Genomic DNA, 23,636 nt, shown 5'->3' on the forward strand with positions numbered 1-23,636 from the left:
TAGGGGCATGAGGGCTTCTACCACAGCCCCGCTGCTCAAAGCTGGGCTCAGCTAGGAAGAAAAAGAAGCAGAGAGCAAAGCATGCCAGGATGACTCACAGAGGGCCGTACCAAACTGAGAAAGTCTGCTCATATCCACCGTCGTAGCCGGGCTCCCAGGAGACATTGGCAGAGGTCATGGCAACCACAACATGCACGCTGGTAGGGGCATGAGGGCTTGTGCCTGCAGGGAGAGAGATGGGCTGCAGCAGGAGCAGTGGCACGGCTGCAATTCCCAGCACTAACACAGCCCACTGCTCCTGGTGTGGATTTGCTTCCAGCCATGACACAAAGAGACTCCGCCTGCACAAAGCAAAGGCTTTCCTATCTAGAATGTCTGCTAGAAATACCAGCAGCATGTGGCCAAAATAAAAGAGCAGAAAACACAGCACCACTGGCAGCTGGAATTAAAGGGAGACATCGCTTTCCATGGGAAGCATCCCGTGCCACGCTCAGCACGCTGCTGGGCGCACCCCAGGAACGTGTCCCTGTGCCACCAGCCATCCCCGAGGCCCCATCCCCTGCCCCTACCTACAACTGTAAGGTGAGTGCTGGCAGTAATGCTTGCGACGACGTTGGTGGCGATGCACTCCCACTCGCCATGGTCGTCCTTGCCAAGGGAGCGGATCTGCAGGGTGCCGCCGGGCAGCGTGTTGTGCTTGCTCCTGCTGGGCTTCCCTACCTTGGGCAAGGAGCAAGGGGAGCATGGCAAAGAGAGAAAACCACGATTCAGAAGCACGTCAAGCCAGGCAAGGCAGCAATGCGACGACTGAGCTATCTGCAAGGCCTATGGGGCACCACCAGGCGCTAGCGAGGGCTCCCATCTCTCTGCTTGCTGCAGTCTCCCTGCTTTCAATACGACCTGGCTCAGTAACTCAGGAGACACGCAAAACAGAGGCTGATATTCCCAACTCATACGTAAGTCTAAAGGCCTGAAAACAAGTCTTACAGACACCGAACCCTTCACAAGAACTCAGCGTGGCTCCTCCAGCATCCGAAGCTGAAATTGTCACTGCTGTGGAGGATGAGGCACTGAGTGTCCCCACAAACACTCTCTGAGGTGGGTGTCTGCCCCAGGAGATTCACAGCAGCCTCTCCTGCTCCACTCAGTCCCAGCCAGTGGCAGAGACTTCAGCAGAAGGCAGCCTGGGGACATGGGAGGATGGCGTGCATGGAGGTGCCTGGCAGCTCTCAAGCCAAGCGGAAGGATGCCTCTTCAAACAACTTGTGTTTATGCCCATTATCCAAAGCTCCACAAATCCCATGTTGCTCTGAGCTCTCTTCTGCTATTCTTCATGCATGGATCCCACTGATGGGCTCCAGGGACCTGCAGCAGGAGCATGGCGGGTTACTAGTGCCCAGCCCAGGTCTTCTGCAGTCCTCCAGGAGAAGGAGGTCAGCCCTCAAGGGCTGGTGGGCAGCAAGAGAGCTTACTTCTTTCACTGAGAACCTCTGCTCAGCCCAATTCAGTCCTAGATGATGTCAGGGGAGGAAAAGCCCAAAGTTGCATTGTGAGGAAGAGGGTCAGAAAGCACAGAAGTATTTTGAAATAAACCTAAATAAGAAGGGGATGGGGAAGGAAGATAAAATAAGTTGGATAAGATGACTAAAGAGCCAGCAAGTTTTAGGTAGGCCCCTCAAAAGCAGTACAAGTTACAGTCCTCCTAGTGCTGGTGTAACTTGGTGAATAGATCCAGCATCTCACTCATAGGGCAATGAAGGGATCCCCCTGAGAAGGGCTGGGAGGGGACAGGAGATGATCCTGTCAGCTGGGCAGTGACTTCCCTACGGGAGCAGCAAAGTTGGGAAGCAAAGGGAAAGGGACACAGGAAAGCCCTGGTGACATCACACCTGGCCCTGCAAAAGGGAACATCCTCAGATTGCCACGTCCAGTCCAGCAGGATCAAAACAAGCTACTTTCCACGGTCTTCCAACTCCCAGGGCAGCAAAGCAGCCACTGGTGGGTCCAGGCCCTTGCCAAAACTTAGCCAAGCCCAGGGCAGAGCCCCCGGACCCGCTGTGGTGGCACAATCCCCTCCTGCTGCAGGAGGTCTGTGCTGCAGGATCAGTGTCACCGATGCCAGCCTCATGTTGGGCCGGGAGGGTCCTGAGAGCAGCATCAGCGAGGAACAGGGAGCCGGGGTGGGAGCAGAGCTCAGCTTTGCAGATGCTGCTGAGAAGGTTTCCCAGTATTAAGTACTTGATGGCCACAAGCTGGGCTTCCCCCACCCACCTGCGGGACAGGACGGCAGTGGCTCAGCCCAAAGCGAAGCAGCTGTACCTGCAGTTTGTTCTTACCGGGACAGAGTGTGGCTTCTCTGTCTGCAATATTCACCAAAAGCCAAAGGCACTGCAGATTTGTCTGGCAGGCCGGGTACCTTTCTCCAGGCGATGATAGGAAAGGGGTCTCCCGCAGCAGCACAAGGAATCAACAGCTCCCTCCCTGCCTCCTGTCTGTACTCCCAGCCTGGTAGCACCGTGAAATAGGGGGGGTCCTGCAGCCAAGGGAAAAGGCAAGGAGCTTGAGCCCACACAAAGAACTGCCACATGTCAGCAGCCCTGTGCCATCAAACCCTCCCAGAACGAGAACCATCAGCAGTTTGGATGAGGTGAAGGCAGCAGAAAGCGTGTGCTGAGGAGGCTTTATGGTACACTAAATTACACACACACACACAGAAGTTTTCTCTGAAAAGACACAGTGCTATGATGCCTTGTTTAAATTTTAAGGAGGCAAACAGGAAAAAACCACCCACGTCACATCAGGTATCAGCCTGATTTCATCAGCTCCACAACCATCTCGCTGGATGTGCGTACACACGAGGTTTGCTAAGCTGCATTGCATGAGCCTTAGCAATAACACAACTCACCACCACCGTTTGCAGGCATGTGTCTTTTTGTTCAGAGAACAAAGAGCAGCAGCTCCTATCCCAGCAGCACTGGTGACTCCAGCAGAGCCCGGCGTGCATTGGGCTGAGCACGCAGCAGAAGCACGTGGAGCTTCTCTACAGCTTAAATCAGCTTTTCATTAAAATTCTCTGCAAATCTAAAGCTGGGTCAGCAAGTCTGAATCTTCCGTTGGCAAAAATGGCCCCTCTCAGGGCCATGAATGAAGTGCTCAACTTATCCCGGTCCAGCACTGTTAAAACTCAGTGCTAGGCACCAACACATATTTGGGCCTGGGCTGCCCCACTAATCTACACCCATTAACAAATCACTGCAGTCAGACTTCAGCATTTCTTTGCACTGAACTCTTGTAATTTCTGCAGCAAACTTGCAGAGCGGTTGAGCATTGCCCAAGTCCTGCTGCATGGCTGCAAACTTAAAGAATGCTTGATGGATGAGTGTTGGCAATGCCTATTTGGCATTTGAAGGTGCTTAGCAGCACAGGTAGGCATCCCCAGCTCACCTTGCCAGCTCCAGCACAGCCTAAAATAGCAGTGGCAATGCAGCAGCACAGGCTTTGTGCATGCCAACAACAAAGACAGCAGCAGGCTTTGCCCAATCTTGTGCCAAAATTGCAGCTGCACAGTGGTATTTCCAGCTGCAGTAGGCAGGGAGCACTCAGAATGGGTTTTGCTGTCACCCTCATTGCATGAGTGCTTATGAGGTCCTGCCCTCGCCTTTCTCAGGTAAGGAAGAAAGCTCACAGCAAAAGGCAATAGGTTTGAGCAAGCTGAGTCACACAGGTGGAAAAGCAGACACATCAGCAGGCACCCAGCAGTGCCCAGCATCCCACACCCAGCCAAAGTGCTGGCTGCAGGGCCAGGGCTGCACTATGCACATTACCTTCAGTACCAGTCGGGCAGGGGGAGACTGGCCCATCGTACCCAGGGCGTTATAAGGCACACAGGTGTAAGTGCCGAGAGCATCTTCGGTTGCCTCCTCAATTCGGATCGACCCATCTTCCAGCAGGTTCCAGCCAGAGTACTGTGGTGGTGAGAAAGAGGGGTTTGATGCATCCTACGCACACAACTGCTTATGTTTCCCTTCAGCCAAGCCCAACACCTAAGCCCAGGGGTGCCTGGTGTGTCTCCTGGAGATTCCCAAATCACTTTCAAGCGTCCAGTTCCATTCCCAAAGTCCAACCCATCTCCAAGCCACCTCCTCAACTGCAGAGAGAGGAAACGCAGGCAAGATCAGCTTGTCTGCACACAGTCCTCTCACTGCGAGGAAACCCCCATCTCAGCCTTGCTCTAGCCCTCTTTTCTAGCTAATGAAATCACTAGGTCTTAGAATCACTCAGGTTGGAAAAGACCTCTCAGCTCCCCAAGCCTACTCATCCCACCACGCCACTGACCACGTCTCTCAGTGCCCCACAGCTCTGGAACATCTCCAAGGACATTGAGGCCACCGCTCCCTGGGCAGCTGTGCAGTGCAGCATCGCTCCTTTCGATGAGAAATGCTTCCTAATACCCAAACCAGATCCTTCACAGCTTCGTTGCCCTTCTCTATACGCACACATCCCAGGGTGTGATTCACCCCTTGCAGCCGTGGATGCCTCAGCTCAATCAAAGAAAAGCTGTCTCCTGGAAGCGCTTCTCTCTCTGAGGACTACGAGAGCAGCCTGGGTGAGTAGTCCTCAACACAGCCAACAGCCCTGGAGACACCTAAAATTAGGTGAGACAAATCCTACCCACGGAGTCTGAATCCCTGCCAGCATCTCGCTGCTCCCTGTCCTTCCCTGGGAAGGATTTCCAGCTCTGAGCACACAGATGACACATATTTATCTCGTTGCTGCTCTCCCCCTCCCAGACAATCAGGCTTCTTCAAGTAACCCAAAGGACTCACGGACAGCCTGTCATACCCCAGATGAAACAGACAGGCTCAGTGATCTTCGTAGGTCCATTCCAACTATTGTCAAACATGTGCCTACAGGCACTGAGGTTGCCTTTTCCTTTGAGCACTCTCTTGTTGGGCATTTATTAAACAGAAAGCCTCCTGTGTCACAGGCTGGAGTCATTCCAGGACCCAGCTCCCAGCCTTTTGTTAAATGGGGAGACCAGGAGTCTCCACTCAGGCTCCTGTGTCCCCACCAGAGGGAAATGCAGCTAAGCAATAGGGACACCAAAGACTGGTGGCACCAAGGAGCCCACATCAACAGCGAGCTTAAACCAAATAAAAACATCCAATCGTTAATATTTAAACAAAAAAAAATTAAAACACGAAGTGTTTTCCTTAAATATTTAATGGCTCAGAACATCAAACAATGATTAAAGGATGACGGAGACTTGTTAAAAGGGTCTTTTAACCATTAGCTGCCCTTGGAAGAACACAGAGCCATCAAAAGGTCATTGGAGAGGGCTGGGAGACAGACAGCACGTCTGCAGGCACCTGAATTAACTCAGAGCAAAGCTGCTGATAAGGTAAAGCAGCACCATCCATCCTGTCCAAGGCAAGGACACGCCATGCAGGGACAGCAGCCACCCTGTTCCCTGCCACCCTTCCCTGGCTGCTCACCTTCTCGATGCGCAGGGGTCGGCCATCCTTGTTCCACTTGACCAGCGTGACCGGGGGCTCTGCCTCCACGGGGCAGCGGATGTAACCGTGGATCCCGATGGGAATGTAGATGATGGGGGGCATGTTCACCACACGGGCAGGATCTGGGATAGCAGCAGCAGCGCGTCAGTGTTGGGAAGGAGCCCATCAGCCCAGCCACCACCCAGCTCTTGAGGATCACACTGCTTTTGTGATGAGTACAAAACCCAAATGCTCCCTCCAGCTCCCACAAGCTGTTATCTCCAGGCTTGCTACACACTCAAAATCCATTCTAATACCCAGCATTTCTGTGAGGCTTTGCTTGCACCCAGAGCGCTCCTACCTGGAGCTCATTAAAAGCTGCATCTAAAACGAAATGCTAAATGCATCTGCTTGGCACATCCAGACCGACTTGCTCCATCAGCACAGCCTCAGCCTGCAGGACACACACAAGGTGACACATGCATCAAGCAAGGCACCCACCCTCCCTACAGCTCACTTTGCACGCCAAGAGGAAAAGGCTGCAGGCAAGTCTGCAGGCATCTGCCAAGGGGACAACACCATTCCTGCTGTTTATATAGGAAACAACTCCAGCACAACAACTCCAGAACCTTTAACCACACCAAGTGCAGCACCCCGGAGCACAGCACAGACCTTCTGTCCAGGGCTGTTTACCTCCTGTTTGTTTGCACTCACAGCCTGTGCCTAATTGCTGCTGGCTTGCGTGGAAAAATCAGCCACCTCCACCCTTCCAAATGGGATGCAAACGCTTAAAATATGCCTCCAACCTCCCCACGTTTCACCACCCACACGGGAAGGCGTCTCGCAATCCTCGAGTCTAGAACGTGTCATTAACAGCACTTCTAAGAGCTTTTTAATTAAGTGCGAGTGGGTTGGAGAGAACCTAGACTTTCTTTAATAAGAAGCTTTTTTTTAAAAAAAAAAAAAAAAGAAGTTACTTTAATAGGAAGAGCGAGTATTTCTACAATCTTGTCTAGACAGCAGCAGCACGAGGTTACGGGAAAATCCTAGCAGGGCTTACGCTGCATGAAGAGACGAAATCATTTTTGGGGTGCAGAAATGCAAAGTGGGCAAAACGTGCAGAGCCAAAGCCTGGCACGAGAATCCAGATCCTTCTCATTGCTGCTTTCTTAGGGCAAAAGGAACCAAGCTCGGGTGCAAACAACCCCAGCAGCACAGAGCTGCGCACATGAGAGCTCCCCAAAACCAGGCACTGCCACAATAACCCAGCTTACACAGCAGTGCATATGGGACCCGCTTTATCCCCCCGCCTTTAACTTGACCTCTTCAGAAATGCAATCAAGGGGTTGGAGACAGTAATGGGATCGAGAGGCTCTGCCAGGCGCTGGCTGTGCTCCAGTCTGGGTCAGCACAAGCCCTGTGCCAGCTCTGTGTGCACCCTGCTCCTCTGGGCATGCCATACGGCAGCACGCATCGGGCTCTCCCATGGCAGGGCATTTACCAGCAGTGGGGCTGCAGACACAAGCTGTAAGGCCATTGGGAACCGTGCTTCAAGCCCAGCTTGCTCGAGCCTATCTTTCATTATAGAATAAAATCGCTACAGTCTTTTACAGCAGAGCAATACCACAATTGCAAAGCGTAGCAATTTGGACCATTACTGTCAAATGCCATAGGACGCTCGTGGCACACTACCCATTAAAGCAGGGGGAGTCTGAAAGAACAGGCGTGGGCAGCAATGCTCCTTTCAGAGCTGTTCTGCGTTTGTTTAGATCAGTTACTGCCTGAAACTACTCCATGCACAGCTACAAATTCACAGAAATCCACGCAACCTATGATAAATACTTAGAAAATACAAGCGGGTATTTGGTGTTAAAAGCCCTGATTTGGTGTTTCTGTGCCCAAGCAATGAGAACAGCAATCGGGAGCACCCACGGGAGCAGCAGCAAGAGGAGATAAGCCACTTTTCAGGAAGGCAAGCACTGATCCCACTTAGGGGTGGCACCCAGGACACCCCACCAGCACACAGAGATGCTCTCAGCCTTGTGCAGAAGCATAAGACCAGCCCTAATGGTGCAAGATTTGGAGCATGGGCACCCTGGGGACACCCCCCCCCATGCACAGCAGGGAGCAGGCACCTCACAGCATCCCTTAGGGCTCACTGCACTCACACTGCACCGTCAGGTAGGCGGAGGCAGACGGCGAGCGGCCCAGGCTGTTGCTGGGGATACAGGTGTATTTTCCAGCATCTTCTGGCTTCACCCGGAAAATGATCAGCGTGCCATCAATCAGGATCCGCACCCTCAGCTTCAGGTCACTGCAAGAGAAGAGAGGGGAGAAAAGCTGCAGGAGGAGCACGGATGGAAACGGCGATGCCAGGAGTGAGGGAGCAAAGAGAGCGCCAGCGTGGGATGCGTTGCAAACTCACTTCTTGAAGTAGACATTCTCTTCCTCCCAGTACCACAGGTAGGTGAGGTTCCCGGGGTACGCCTCGGCCTGGCAGGTGAACAGTGCATCCTGAGAGATGTTCACTGTGATGTTCTCCGGAGGGGAAACGATGAAGGGAGGTCCTGGGGGAGGAGAGCATCACCCCTATGGGACCAGGCTGGGGCCGGTCTCCATCACCCCCATAGGGACCAAGCTGGAGCCGGTCTCCCTGCAAACACATCCTCCTGTCCACGCCAGGACCCCCCAGCTCCTCTCTCTGCCAAAAGCTGTTGACCTAATTAAAGACTTAACTAATAAAGAGGAGCAGGAGGCAGGCCATGTATCACTGCTCTCTGACAAGGTGCTCTGTGACATTCTCAATCTTTCCCTGCTTTCCAAACAAAACCGAGCTGCAATCAGGGCCCGGCTGCTAATCGGCACATCTGCTTCATTGAGATGACAGGGTGGCCACTGGAGTGCCCCAATTAAATGGATTTCTGTCCTACAAACGGATGCAGATCCTCACTGGCAATTCACATCAGCCCTGGTGTTAATAGGACCCCAACCCAAACCCAAAAAATCTCCCAGTGCAATGCATAGGGGAGGAGGTACATATTGGTGCTGCCCGCGATCCCAGCCTGACCCTAACCTGCTCTCCATGCCACCAATGAGTTGGCAGCCCCAATATCATTTATATGCCTGGGGTTTGGGCTCCACTTCCTCCTTTGTTTATTTATTGATGGTGTTTTTAATGGAAGGCTGCAGGTAGGGGGTGGCAGCGTGCTGTGGCCAAGCTGTGCCACCGACCAACCCTGGTCCTTGCCATACCATGGGGACAGGGCTGGGATCTTCCCAGGGACAACTGGGGACACACAGAGATGTCCCAGCTCCCAAAGCCTCCTGGGGACCCCGAGGACACTCACCTTGGACCAGCAGACGTGTGGTGTGCACAGCCTCCCCCTGGATGCTGTATGCCCGGCAGGTGTAGGCACCTCTGTCCTCCCGACTGACAGAAAGCACCGTCAGGCTGCCATCACTGACCTGTGGGCAACCAGAGGGGATCACAGAGGATGTGGGGACCACACAGAGCCCACCAGCAGGATGCTCACTCTCCCCCTGCACCCCCAAAGCCAACAAGAGGGCAATGGATGGGATTTGAGGCTGCCGGTAGAGCTGGCTGAGAAATGGGTTTCCCCGCTCTGCAAGATATTAATAAACCAACACACACGTCTCTGCTCGACGCCAAGGGGGAAAAAATAATAATAAAAAAAAAAAGAAAAAAAAAAGCCTTGCAATGTATTCATCTCTCACAATGTATTCATCTCTTGCAGGAGTGATTGACGCACAGCAGACTCTAAACTGCTCCACTCCTGCCAAGCATTTCCCAACAACAGTGCTGCACTCTGCACGGAGCTCAGTGGGCATCCCAGTCCTGGGGGCACTGCTCGGCGTCCCTGCAGGCTGTGGGACCATGAGAAGCTTCCCATTCCTCCCCCCACCCTTCTCAATGGTCACAGTGCAGCCGTGACCCCCAGCCTCCTGCCCCTGGCGCTGCCTGGCAGCCGTGGCCTGGCTGAGGATGTGCAGAGGATGGATGGGGACTTTCACCCCCATAGGCTGCAGCATCCCCCCCGCCAGCGAGCGCCGCGCTCCCAGGCAGCCTCCCTCCCCGCCGCTCATTCTGCCTCATCCTTCTATTTCAATTAGTAACAAATGATTCCTAATTACTCTCATTAGTGCCTGCGCTGATTCCAATGCCTGATTTACCAATTATGGCTCGGATGGAATCTCTGCCCGGGAGAGGAGTGGGAGCCTATGGGATGGGAAACAGGGCTGGGGGAGCCCCCCCTGCACAAATCATTTGATTTCACCCCATTGCAGCCACCACGTCCCCAGGTCCCAGCCCTCACCCTCTCCTGGGGAAAGGGAGCAGCACAGCCCCCAGCAGCCCAGGCATCACAACCCCCCCACCCCCATTCCCACTGCTGGGAAGCAGGGAAATGTGCTGAGACAGCAAGACTGGCTCCAGCCACCGCATGCACTATCATCCATCTCATCTCTGCTGCAGGGACACGTGGTGGGGATCCTCATGGCACCCACCTGGTACTTGGGGCCAGCGGCCAGCAGCTCGCCCTCTCGCAGCCAGGTGACGATGGGCTTGGGGTTGCCGAATGCCATGCAGGTCAGGGTGATGCTGCTGCCCTCCTTTGCCTCCACGTACTGCGGTGGTGTCTCCGTGAAGGTGGGGGGTGCTGGGGAGGGAGCAGAGTGCTGTCACCCTCCCCATCCCACACTGTCATGCAGAGGCACAGGGACAGAGGTGGGGACACCCTGTGAACCCTTTCTCCTCAGGAAAGGGGCAGGCAGCACCCAAAGGCTAACAGGGCTGAAGCTGCAAGGACAGCAATGTCACAGCACTACATGGAAGGCCAGAATCCCTCCGAGTGCACCCCATGGCACTCTCTCCTCCCCAGCACAGCACAGCTTTCCCCCTCACTTCCCATCACGCATTAACTCGCTATTGTCAAAACAGAAGAAAACACCGCAGTGCAGATCGAAAGACTCCTTTCTGACTAAAGAGGTTGGCAGGATTACAGCCCGCCCCTAATTACCAGCAGTTGTTAAAGCCCACTTTTGAGGAAGACAGGTTGGCAATTTAATCTGCTTGGGGGGAAAAAAAAAAAAAAAGAAAAAAAGAAAAGAATTATATTTTATTTCTATCTTCCCCAATGAAAATTAAGCATTCTAATGTGCAGGGTGAAAGCCACGGCCCTCCCCCTGAAAGCAGCTCCTCGACCCTGCAGAATTACAGTTATTATTTTGTTATTAGGGCCCTGTGCTGCAGAAAACACGAAGAGCAGCACAAGGATGGGGAAAGCACATGGGGTCACCTCGCCCTGCTCAGCCCCACAGCGTGCTGGCAGCACCCAGCAGCTCCCATTCACCCCAGTGCCCTCTGTGCTGGGAAATGGGCTCACACCAGCAGGTGGTGACCAGCCAGTTCAGCTGGGAGTTGAGGCACAGCCCAATGGCATTTCCCAAGTGCTTTACAGGGTCCGTGCACGCTGCATGGTGCAGATGGAGCACACACCATCCTCCTCCTGCATCCCCGCACAGCCTGAGCTCCACCAGCCATTGCACACGCCTTCCTCCCATCTCACCCTGCGCTCCTCCTCCTCCTCCTCCCTCCCTCCTTCCTTCCCAGCCTCCCCGAGCTCATTAGAGGACAGCAGCTCATCCCGCATCGCATGGATGGAAGGAGGCAGCGGGCAGGGACACAACCACCGCGCCCCATGCCCTGCTCCTGCTCGTTAATTGGGCTCAATTAGGCAGCTCTGCACCGTGCCACGGCCCTCCTGGAGGTGCCATAAGTGGCTCAAGGTCAGGCAGGAGCCTCAGCCCCTCTGCAGCACAGCGTCCTGCCTCCCAGAGCTAAAAATAAAGACGGCTCCTGACGTGGAAAACGACAAATTGCTAATTAGTTGAACACTCAGCACTAATAAAATGGAAAGGGGGGGGGGGCGGGGGGAGGGGGGAAAAGTCATTGGAGTCAATCTGAATTTCAAGAAAACAAAGATTTGGTTTTCTGATTTGTCTGTGAAGAGATGCGGGCCCTGCCCTGTCTTCTTCATGTCTCGCCTTTCAACAAGCATTGTGTAATTAAATGGTGTGAATAGTAATAAAAGTTTGTCCCTGTTGCGAGCGATGTCCCTGCTTGAAGTCAGTCTGGACGGTTTTTTTTGTCGGTTAAAGATGCAGACAGGATCTAAGTCCAGCATCAAAGGGAGCCCGGCCCAGCCCCACAGCAACTCTGCATCTGGCACGGCCACACCTGAGCCCTCTGCCCTCCCGGGTCAAAGCATCATCCTGCAGAACAGCCTCAATGCGTGGCTTTGACAGGAACCTGGCCCCTGCTCCTGGCATTGCTGCCCAGGCCATCTGCAGCTCCCCGGGGTTGGGCACCTGCCCCATTGCCCTCTGCCAAGTGCCAGCCCCAGCAGCCTGCACACTCAGGCTTTGCCAAATCTGGAGGGTGGCTGTCCATCACTGTCACCTATCAGAACTACAAAGCCATGCACAGAATCACACCCTGCAGCCCAGCCTGAAACACTGACTCTAGTGCTGCAGGGATTCACGTGGAGGGAGGTGACAGACAGACAGAGACTGGTTTTGACCCCACATCTCAGTGCAACAGCGACCCTGTCCTCCTGGTGCACGCAACACCCAAAGCACACACACCTCTATCCCATCACCACCTCTGTCCACTCATGCACACCATGCTCCCAGCACAGCTGTGTTCCCCAAGCATGCAACCTCCTGCTGCATCCTATGCCACGGTTCCATGCTGAGACAGAGGAGCAGCGCTGGGCTGGATGTGGCACCACCACACCCCAACACTGCACTGCTGGCTGGGACTCACCATTGACCGTCAGGTGCACCCAGCTGCCGTTGTGGAAGGTGTCGTACTGCTGGTCCAGCATCAGCACTTTGCACTCATACCAGCCCTGGTCCTCGGAGCGCACCTGCTCAATGCGCAGGGATGCCTTGTCGTGCAGGCTGGCCCTGCCTGTGGGGAGAGCACAGCCCGTCAGTTTTATGACCCCAGACCCTCCCACCTCGTTCTAATTGCCCCCAGCATGCTGAACCCCACCAATGCATCCTCACAGGAGACGCCTCAGCCTCCTGCATACCCGAGGTCCCCATGGTGATGGTGCATCGCGATGGGTCCACCCCCACTGTGCCATCTGAGCCTTCAGAAGCACCTCCAGCCACACAGAAAAGGTGACACAACAGTGTGCAGTCACGTGGCTCTGCTGGAAATGCCACATATGCCTGGCCACCAGTGGAGGGAGATGTCCCCAGAGGGGACCGAACTGCTGCCTCGCTCCCCTGAGCTTCCCCGGGATCACAGCTGCTCTGGGGCGCAGCAGCAGCCGCTGCCACCACGCATCACCCTGAGTTTCTCTGCCTCGGTTGCTCCCGTCCCACACAGCCCAGCTGGCTTCCTAGTGCTGCTGCTTAATTAAAACCAACTGGGTGGAAAGAAAGCGATGAGAGAGAGAGCGCACGCGGCTGCCGATGGAGGAGCAGATTGAGCGGAGCCACACGCACCCCGGAGGAAACGGCGAGCTCCCATCCTCACCTGCATACCCCGGGTCGACATGGGGAGGGTAAAACCCAAACTTGATGAAGATGGGGATGGGGACACCGAACTTGAACCATTCCACCACATAGGGAGGCGGCTGTCCCGTCAGCGGGTGGATGACGTCGCATCCCAGGATCACGCTCTCGCCAGCGCGAGCGGTCACAAACTCGGGTTCCTCCCTTGAGCCGAGGGCACCTGCAAGAGGATGAAGGCAGAATTGGAGACTTTGGGATGGGGAACCAGGAAGCTCAACCCTGCTGCACACCACTGTGCTGACAGTGAGGCTGGATGGAGATGCCACGCGCCAACCCCAAGAGTCGGACCACACCAAAATCAGAAGCCAAGCGAGCTCAGCAAGCAGCACTGAGCACCCGCAGCCCTGGGATGGCCAAGTCTGAGTGGCCAAGTCCCCATCCTCAGGTGTCACCAAGAGCCCCAGGCTTGAAACCCAGCTGCAACCTGTGGGTCAGGCCTGGCACCCTGCTCCTCACCCTGTCCGCAGCAATTAAAGCCTCTTTGCTCCCAATGAAGGTGCTGCTCCACCCTGGAGACAGCCTGTTATCATCCTATGCTTTTCATCAGCATCCTCAGCACGGCATTCACAAAGGGAGACGGGCACCCAGGGCAGGGAGGTGCCCTCTCCCAAGTTACTGCTCGCCTTTCCCACACTGTAAGCCCTGCAGAACAGCAGCTCAATGCCTTTGTGGTGAGAAAGCACCAGCACAACCAGCATGTGGGAAGGGAACTGCTCTAGACGGGCTTCCAGAGCTCTCCACAATCCCCAAAAAATCAGTACGGAAGGGATGGGGGGGGGCCTGATGCAGCGTGGGGCTATGCAGCAGCTCCACATACCAGCCTTCCTGCAGCACTGCAGGCTGGGGATTCCCAAAAGCACAGATGTGGGGTTTAACCCTACCTATGAGCACAGACTCCAGCACATCATAGCAGGGACCCCTCGATCCTACAGGCAGCCGCCCATCCATGGCTGCTGCCCGCTCCCGGGTAAGCTCGGAGAGGGATGCTCGGGGAGGGATGCTCGGGGAGGCACGTTCCCACTCCTCCGCGCTGCTCTTCGGGGCCGCCGGTGATTGGCGGCGAATGACATCACCGCTTCCCCGCCGCGGGAGCCGAGCATCACCGGCTATTTTTGGCTCTGGCACAAGTGTGCACCGGTGAGAGACCCGCGCCGTGCATCCATCCGTCCCTCCCTCCCTCCCTCCACCCGGCATCCCGGGGCTCTGCCAGCCCAAACCTGCTCTGTGCCACAGAGCAAGGCAACCCCCATCAAGCCAGACATCACTGCTTCCTTCAGCACTGGATTACGGCTGGGAATGGGAAGGGCTGCGAGCAGAGAGGAGGGTGAAAGCACCACAATGCGAGGAGAGCGCATGGAGGAAAGCTTTACTGCATTGCACTGCTACTGAGGTTTCTGCATGGCCCCATCGGGGTAGGGAAGAGTGGGGCCACTGCGATTGCTTTGCACCACCCTGGTGGCACTCGCACCTCCAGGGCCCTGTTAGCACTGCATTGCTGATGAGCCCAGGCATTTGCACCCTGTCAGCAGTGACGGCGGCAGCTCTGCCCCCATGGTGAGGAGCTGCAAGGAGCCATCTCAGCCCCAAAAGCATGCCCACGACCTCACCAGCACTCCCCTTTCCCCATGCCAAGCCCTGGGTTTGCTCCCATGCACACAGCTGTGGCAGAGGGATGGGTTTCAGGGCAGCACTGGGAGGCGGCCAAGCTCCTAGCAGGAAGGGACACAGCACTGGGAGCAGTGGGATTTCCCCCCGGCTGCCCGCAGCCCCCCTGCGCAGAGCAGGGACAGCAGCTGTCACGTGCAGCTCAAGAGCATCCAAGGACAACGCTGGCCCAGCCTCCCCAGCACAGGCTGCTGTCTCGCCCCAGCGGGTCCCCAGCACCCCGCCAGGCACTGCATCGGCCGTGACCTTCCAAGGGACACCCCTCCTGCTTCCACACAGGACAGAGCCTCCCCACCACTCCCTCACCAAATCTCTCTGCTCCCAGCTCCATCCCCCTGCACTCCTCCTGCCCCAGGGGCTGGGATGCTGGTTTTCAGCTTCCAGAAGCCCGACAGAGAGTGGATGGTGCTGTAAGGCAGAGCACTGCTGTGCACTCCCATGCCAAGGGGAAGGGCTCTGGGGGACCTCCTGGTGCCACAATAGAAGTCACTTGCTCCTGGGCACTCATCTGTCCCCAGAGGTGACCCCAGCGACTCCTAATTCCTGGACAGACCCAGCACTGACCCTCCACCCGCAGCCACTGTGCCAGAATGCACACAGAGGAAAATAGGTCAGTGCTGGCAGTGCTGTGCCGGGGTCTCCTCTTCTGGCATATGACCACGTGCAGCAAGGCTGCCAATGGGCCACGTGGGCAGAGAGCCCCCAGCCAAGCAGCTTCCCCCCCCCAGGGATGAAGCTCAAGGATGGACACCCAGGAACACCCCCACAATCTCGTGCTCCCAGGTGCAGAGGGGAATGGGGACAGCACCCGGCTCTCCATTCATCAGGAAGCACCAGGGCTGCCCCATCTCAGCCTGCAAACCCAGCCCTGATGCCGCTCCTGACCCTACTACATGCAGGTTTCCCTTCCAGTCCCAGCTCCTGAAAGCATATCAGTAATGGAGACTGCAGCTTTCCATTAAAAGAAGTGTTTCCCACCCTCACATTTGTGAAGAAATGCTTGAAAACAACCCGCAGACGCCAGAAGAAACAGAGCACAAATAGAAAGGGTATTTTTAAACGCACTTGATTTTCCCAGCCAAGTTCAGGGGGGATTCGAGACACAACCTGGGGCTTTGAGACCTGGGTCAAAGGAGAGAGCCACAGCAGGGATGCAAACCCCAAATGCCCCCACGATGCAGCAGCTCACAGCGAGCTGGGGATGCTCTGTAAAGAAAAGCACACAATCAACAGGCTTCATCATCAGAGCAGATCCAGGAAAAATAAAGGCACACCGCGTGCCAGGAGGCGAGAATACAAAATGTGGAGGTGGAGTGGAACGCATCCCAGAGGGAGTGGGAAGGCTGCCATCTCGTAGGGTGATGCCATCATGGGGCTCCCACTGAGGCTGGGACTACCCTTGTTCCTTGCTGGGATCCAGGCTTCCAGGAGAGAAACAAGGATGCAGTGATGAGGCTTGGCTCGAAAGACTGGGATGTCCCATGGGATGTGCCCACAGGACCCCTTCTATAGGAAGGATGCTTTGCCTGAAGGATGGAGACATCCTGCTGCATTACAGGCAAAAGAACCATCCTGCTGTCCCTGCCCCCAGGCAGGAGCCCTTCCCCCAGCTGAACAGCAGCATCTGGTTTTCTTTCAGCATGATTCCTGTGTTTTAAACCCAATTTTCCAGATGGACGGACTGTGCTGCATGGAGGTCAAGCGACGCACCTCAAGGTCACACAGAGAGGCAGCGGTGGCAGCTCGGGATGAGCAGGTTTGCAGCTCAAGCCCCATCCACAGGGACAAAGGACATCCATGTGGCATCAATGCCATCCCCATGGGGGCACATGTTAAGCGTATCTAACTGCTGCCCACACACCATAATGGTGACAGCACAGGTGGGACTGTGCTGTCACCCACTGGTGTCCCCAACACATGAAGGACATTGGGGTGTAGGGGGGGGTCACTACGGTACCCCCAGTGCCACATCTGCCCATCTCCCCACACCAGAGCATCCCAACACCCGGAGCCATCTCATAGCACTGAGCTGCAGCAGATGCTGGAGCAAAAACAGCCCCAGGGAGACCCGCTCTGCATCTGGCTCCTGCACAGCTCACGGTCCTCTCCATCCCAGTCCTCCAGCTTAATATCAACTACAGCACAAGCACTCTGTGTGCCGACAGCCGAGCCACCCGCCAGCAGATCCTGAATCATGCTGTTCCTGGCGCAGGCAGTCCTCCCACCAATGCCAGGAAGCAGGAGGAACGGAGCGATGCGTGCAAGGCCAGCCGGGCACCCAAAGCCGCAGGCTGGGGAGATGTCTGCCGAGAAGAAAGGAAGAGGGGATGCTTCCATCATCCCTGTGGGATGGGAGCGTGCCAAGAGCCAACGGCACGGCGTGGAAGAACACGGGAGGCTCACGCTGACCTGTCCTGCAGCAGCTCTGCAGAGGGATGGAAGCTTGCAGGGTCCTCCCATCAGAGAAGCTGCATCGTCCAGTGGAACGGCAATGGAGCCAGAAAATCATCACTGCACAAATCCAACACCAACCCGGGCAGCGCGGTGCACACATCCATCCCCGCACATCTCATCCAACGGAGCATCCTCCAGGAAAGGATTGAAACAGGACCGACCCGCTGCTCAATGGCAGGTGCCAAATCATCCCTGCGCTAGAGATGCAGCACCCGAGCTCCAGCACCACCATGAAAAGCATCCCCCAGTGCCAACATCCCGGTGGTTCACCCAAAACCGAGCCTAAAGTCCCTCCACACGCCGTGCTGTGCCATCTCTGCAACGCCACGCCAACGGGAGAGAGAGGGGAAAGCCCCAGCATCGTCACAGCCCCGAGGGAACGCCGGGAGGCCGGGCCCCCCGACACCCACTGCCGCCGCACCCCGGCACTGTCACGTTCCTGCTCTCCTCCCCCTCTCCATAAGAGGGGATAACGCAGCCTCGCTGAGCGGATTACCGCCTGGAAAGCCCTGGGAGAGGCTCGCCAGGCCAGGGGGCTGCTTGCAGCCAGCAAGGCTGTGAGGGGCTGTGGGTCAGCCCTGAGCGAGGAAGAGCAGGAAGAAGAGGCGGTGGCAGCGGGAGGAGGGCTGGCGAGGCAGGGAGGGCTGAAATCTGGTGCAGGATGAAATCTCAGCCCATGAGCACCACCAGCCTGGTTAGCACAGCACTGTGTGCAGCAGCTCAGGATGGATAGACCCTGCAGAAGAGCCCAGGGCTGGCAGGACACCGGCAAATCCATGTAGCACTGCCACCAACCACACGCTGATGGCTCCCTCCCCGCAGCCACATCGCCAACAAACGCTGTCCCCATCCACCGCCGAGTGATGCAGGGTGACAGCCACCCACCCACGGGACTCCCTGCTCCTTGCCCATCGGCTGCTGCACCCCCAGCACCGCTTCGGGCAGGGAACACTGCAATCATCCCCCATCAAAGCTCCTCTCTCCTCATCGTCTCGTCCCCATCCCCACGCTGCTGCATCCCCGCGGGGGCTGCACGCCCCCCGCCCGCTGTGCCCACCCACACATTACTCACAGCGCGCTCATTCATCACGTCGGCGCCTCGCCGTACGCACAGCAGCCAACCCCTGCAGCCCACTCGCCCGTGCCAGCCCCGCCACCCCCTCCCGATTAGGGTAGCCTCAGCCCATTAGGGACAGACCCCTCATGACCCTCCCCCCTCACACTAGCTGCAGAGATGCCAGCCCCATAGCGGTGCCACCGTAAGCTCGGGGAGCCCCCATGTCCCCATAATTGGGCTCTGGGGCACCCAGGACCACCCCCCATCCCCCAACCATCCGGGAGCTGCTGCTGCATCAGCAGACAGCTCGCGGCTCACCTGCTCCCTGCAGGGCTGGCGGCTGAAGGCAGAGCAGGAAAAGCAGGGTGAGTCCCTGCAGCTGTCTCCTGCCTGACCTTGGACAACCCTGTGCCTCAGTTTACCCGCGCGCAGCAGCCACCCAGGGAAGGAGAAGGAACCACCGGGGTTGCGGGGAGCAAACCGCCCCACAAAGCCTGTAGATGGGAGTACTGACTTCACAGTGCAGAGAAAGCACCAAACCCCTCCGCATTTCTCCTTAGCCGCCCCCCCCCCCCCCCCCTTCCCCCGGGGCGACAGCCCGGCAGGGAAGGGCACTCCGCATTCCCTGAGTGGAAAAAAAAAAAAAAAAGGGGGGGCGCAAAAAAACCCTACGGGACACATCCCTAGCAAGGGCTCGTCCCCATTAACTTCTCCCGAGGAGAATTTCAAAGCTGGGAGCGGAGCCGCAGCCGCACACCCGCACCAATTTGCGGCACCGCAGCGCGGGGGGATCGCAGCGTCCCGACGTGCAGCCGCTGCTCTCCGGGAGGTCACCACAAAAACGCTCCGCTCGCAGCGCCCTCCCTACCAATGATTTTTATTAAGAAGACCCAAAATAATAATACTAATAAAAAATAAAGCAGTGAAGCCCTCCCCGCAGCACGGCACGCTGCCCTCGTCCATGCACAGACACCGGAGGAGATGCAAAACCCAGCCGGAGCCGCAGCAAAGCCGCGCGCACAGCGCCCCAGGGGCGCGCACCGTCCTCCCCGCGCCCCGAGGTGCGGAACCTCGGCGCGAAGCCCCGCATCAACCCTCGGTGCAACCAGCCAACCCCGGGGCAACCTCCCGGTGCAAACCCCGCCGCGCGCACACGCAGCCCCCCCGGCCCCGCTCACCTTGCACGCTCAGCCCGCGGGCGCCGAGCACACTTGCTACCAAAGCGGCCACATACCAAATCATAGTACTACCGGCCCCCGGTGCGCAGCATCTTCCGCCCGCCGGGCGGCCCGGCCGGGGCGGGGCGGGGCTGGCCGGGCCGGGGCAGGGTTCCCCGGGCCGCCGCGGGGCTGGCCGGGCCGGAGGAGCGGCTCAGGGCCGACCGCCGGCCGCCGCCGTTGCGCCCATCTCGCCGCCACCGCCGCCGTCGCGCTGCACCTGCCTCCGCCGCTCGGCGCGGCGCGCAGCCTAGCCTGCGCCCTTTAGCGGCTCGGTGCCGCCCCCGCCCTTCGCTCATTGGCCGCGCCCCGGCGGAGTGGGCGGTGATTGGCTGACGGTGCGGCCCGGGCCCGTTTCAAGGTGGGTTGGCGCGCACGGGGCCCCGCGCCGCAGTATCATGCGCACTGCCGGGTGCGCCGGCACGGCCCGGCCCGGGGTCACCTCCGCGCGCGGTCACCCCCGCGGGGCCCGGGAGCCGCCCGTCCCCGGGCCGTGCCGCCTCCGCGATGTGCCGCCCGCCTCCCGCGCGGTGCCACCTTTCCGTCCCCAGGTGTGCCATCTCCCCGTCCCCAGACGGTGCCACCTGTCCCCGGGCAATGTCACCTGTCCGTCCCCAGATGTGCCAGCTGCTCTCGAGCAGTATCGCCACTCTGTTCCCACATGTGTCACCTCCTCTGTCCCCCTGTGCCACCGGTCGGCGTGTGGTGCCGCTTCTCTGACCCCGAGCTCACCACCTGCCCTCTAGCAATGTCACTTCTCTGTCCCCAGATGTACCACCTGCCTGTGAGCAGTGCCACTTTCTTGTCCCCTGATGCAGCACCTGCCCTCGAGCAGCATCACATCTCTGTCCCCAGCTGTGCTGCCTGTCCCCATGCAGTGTCACCCTGTCCCCAGATGTGCCACCTTCCAGACACATCTCAGTGCCAACCTGACCACCGCCAGTGGTACCATCTGTCCCTGACCCCCTGCATGGGGGTTCAATTATGGCCCTGCTGCCGTCTGTACCCCTCCCTGCATGGGATCAGCATCCCCATCAGTGGAGCCACCTGCCCCCTGTGCCATGCCCCTCTCACCTATGTCACAAACTTGACACCACAGCATGGTGCCACATGCATGCACCATCCCACACGTGTCACCAGCTCGGTGCCAATGCCACCACTGGCATCAGCTTTGCTGCCTGCTCACTGTCACATCCTCCTGCCATCCTGTGCCGCCCGTGTCACTTCTCAGCACCCTACAACAGCTCTGTGCCCACTCCGTGGCATCCAGACACAACTCAGTGCCATTTCTCTGCACTCTGCCTTTGCTCTCCTCCCTGCCCACCTCTCCTCCCTGCGCAGACCTCTGCTGATGCCAGATGGGCAAGCAGCCTGGCCGGCTCCTGAGGAGAGAAACGGGCCACTGCACTTCCCAGGAGGTGACAGGCAGCCTGGGAGGGACAGGCTGGCACAGCCATGATGCCCACGCTGACAGGAAAGGGTCTGGAGAGGCTGGTGGAGCTGCTGCTCCCCCACCCCTTCTGCTCAACCCACCCATCTGCAGTGCCACCATCTATTTTGGTCAACATTATGATCCAGGTCTTCTGGATGGCTTCAGCTGGGGCGTCTCCATAAATTCAAAGGAAAATAAACATAATGAAGGGCATTGATTATACATACACAACAGCCCAAGGCAGGATGCACCCAGAGCCTGTGATCGATGGGGACAACCCAGCCCCACGGCCCCGCCATCCATCACAGAGCTGGGAATATGACTTGGGTTGGAGCTCGGGCTGCTGGTTCACACCCTTGTTTTTCCAGACTAATTTGCTAGTTTTATAAAATCCATTCCCCACTGTTTTCACACTTCTCTCCCTCTCTATTTATAGCCAGGTTTATTTACATGAGCTGGGCACTCCATGTACTTTCCCATCAGTTGGCTGTGGCAGAGCTGACAGCAGGCGAGGAGCAGCCAGACCCTCAGCCACAACCCTGCATCTGGGGAGGGACCCATCCTCCAATCATCCAGTGCACAACTGGTGCCACCCCAATAGAGTCAGCACCTTCCCATCTCAAAGGAAAGCTCTTCCATGCAACTAGCCTGGGGATGGCCACAATTCCCCAGCTCAAAAGGTCGTGAAAACGGGGGGGGGGGGGGGAAACATCATCACAGAGCAGAGCTTGGTATCACAGCCCTCTGCCCCACAAGCAGAAATGGAAAGCAAAGTGGATCATGCAGGGCTGAGTCACTCAACAACTGCCCAGTGATACGTTTACCAGTTGGCCTTACAAGAGGGATAACAATGTCATTGTGTTTTATTTGCTTTCCTTTCTGAGAGGTACTGACATTGCAAGCATATGCAATGACAATGCACGTGCCAAGAGGCACTGGGATGCAGCTTTCTCCATCTCACCTTGGGCAAGATCCTTGGGCTTGGGATCACTGGAGGAGAAAGGTTTGAGAATGGGCACAAAAAAAAAATGGGAATGAGCTACAAGATGGGGCTGGAAATGGAGCTGGGCAGCCCTGGGAGCAGCGAGGCTCTGGTTCAGCCTCTCCCACAGGGCAATAAAAAGAATGAAATAAGGCTCTGGTGCTATGGCACAGTGAGGGCATGGGCTGCCGTAGACAGCCAGCTTGCTTGTCTCAATTAACCTAACGGGTCACAGAGAGGCTGACCTGCAGCACAGCATCCCTCGAGGAGCACAACAACCTGCATGGACCTGGGCTGCTGCAGCCCCCGCCAAGCACACGTATGGGATTATTCACAGCCCCCAGCATTTGCATGATGGAGTCACGAGTCTCACAACATCTGATCTCCCGGGAGGCAACGGCCCACATTTGGAAAGTGGGACTTGGTGTCTCACAGCATCCCACATCACCCAGCTGTCACCTCCTCCCCACCCTGGGAGGGGACCAGGAGAACAGAGCATACCCCAAAGAGAGGGACAGCTTTGGGGCAGAGGCACGGGGGAGCTGAAATGCTGAGCCAGCCTGCAGCATCACTGTCAGCACAGGGAGAAATGCACAGCCCTGTGATGGAGCAAGCAGGCAGGCAGCTCAGTGCTGGGTTCCTGGCCCCGGTGGCTCATCACCAGCGTGTGACTCCAGCTGGCAAGCAAGGAGCAGCATCCTGCCATGCCTCCCTGGCTACGTGGCCAAGTCGTGGAGCAATCCACCTGTGGTATTTCAGAAAAGACACACTAACTTCTGCAGAGTGGGGTCAGCTGAGTCACGTTAACAACTTTTTCCTCCCGTTAGCAGGTCTCCAACGTAGCTGATGAGTAATCAGCCCACTAATAGACTCACTCACACAACACTCCCTGTATCAAGCGGCAGCAATTGCCTGCCTTGTCTGATTAACCTCAAAGAAGGATCTGGCTCCGGTAATGCGATACCCCATCCTTATCTCATCCAGCCCAAACACGGCTCTCTGCAGCACCATGGGAAAGGGTGCCTGCACTGGGAAAGGCTCAGGGTCCACACTGCATCACTATATGGGGAAAAATCCATAGCCATCATCACAAGGCAGATCCTGGGGCAGATGCAGCCCAGGTGGGACGGCAGACCCTGACCCACATCAGCCCCTCCAGGCATTCCTCAAGTGAGGGGTAGCAGGCACCCATCGCTGTCCCCTCCTGGCAACAGCACAGATCCCTCTCCCACACAGCCCCAGCACCGCCGCCCACCCCATTACTCACTGGGCCTCTTGGCACTGGGAACGCAGCCCCACACAGGGAATTTGGGCACAGCACGTGCTCCTGGAGGCTGGGGACTTGTCATCGGCACTGTCATCGCCGTGAGTAACGACACTGAGTCCTGGCCTCCCCCTAGCACATCCCCAAAAAGCATCACACTTTGGGGGAAGCGCAGCCCCACGGCAGCCTCCCCTGCGCTGCAGGGAAACTGAGGCACGGGGCTTTGGTGCAGGAGGGAAGGGCTGGGTCACCTGTATGACACCGTGGGGGACAGGTGACTCACTGAAGGTCAGGGCAGTGGGGCTGGCTCAACTCTGAGTCCCAGCACTCCAACATTTCTCCCTGGCATCCTCCCCAGACCCTGCACATGCAGCGTGTCATCAGCAGTGACACACTCTGCTGACGTCCCCAAATCATGTGGCAGCAGCAGCATCGCCGGTAATTACTGGTGGCAGGAGTGCTCCC

The 23,636-nt window shown here is 57.2% G+C and overlaps 1 protein-coding gene across 1 annotated transcript; it reads right to left on the reverse strand.

Annotated features, from left to right (window-relative positions):
* Positions 1-98: 98 nt before the first annotated feature.
* On the reverse strand, positions 99-19,559 carry LOC122194043 (protein turtle homolog B-like; the record flags this gene model as incomplete). Its single annotated transcript, XM_042894953.1, has 12 exons — positions 19,455-19,559; positions 13,063-13,260; positions 12,340-12,486; positions 10,020-10,171; positions 8,843-8,960; positions 7,921-8,062; positions 7,664-7,809; positions 5,496-5,638; positions 3,825-3,965; positions 2,417-2,533; positions 570-720; positions 99-222 (listed from the first exon to the last, which is right to left on the reverse strand). Coding segments are annotated over exons 1-12 (1,643 nt in total), but the record flags the coding sequence as incomplete, so codon positions are not given.
* Between the last annotated feature and the right edge of the window lie 4,077 nt (positions 19,560-23,636).

Source organism: Lagopus leucura, unplaced genomic scaffold, assembly GCF_019238085.1.
Source record: "Lagopus leucura isolate 7727_CA_CO unplaced genomic scaffold, USGS_WTPT01 142-4_obj-0_obj, whole genome shotgun sequence".
Classification (NCBI taxonomy): Eukaryota; Metazoa; Chordata; class Aves; order Galliformes; family Phasianidae; genus Lagopus; species Lagopus leucura.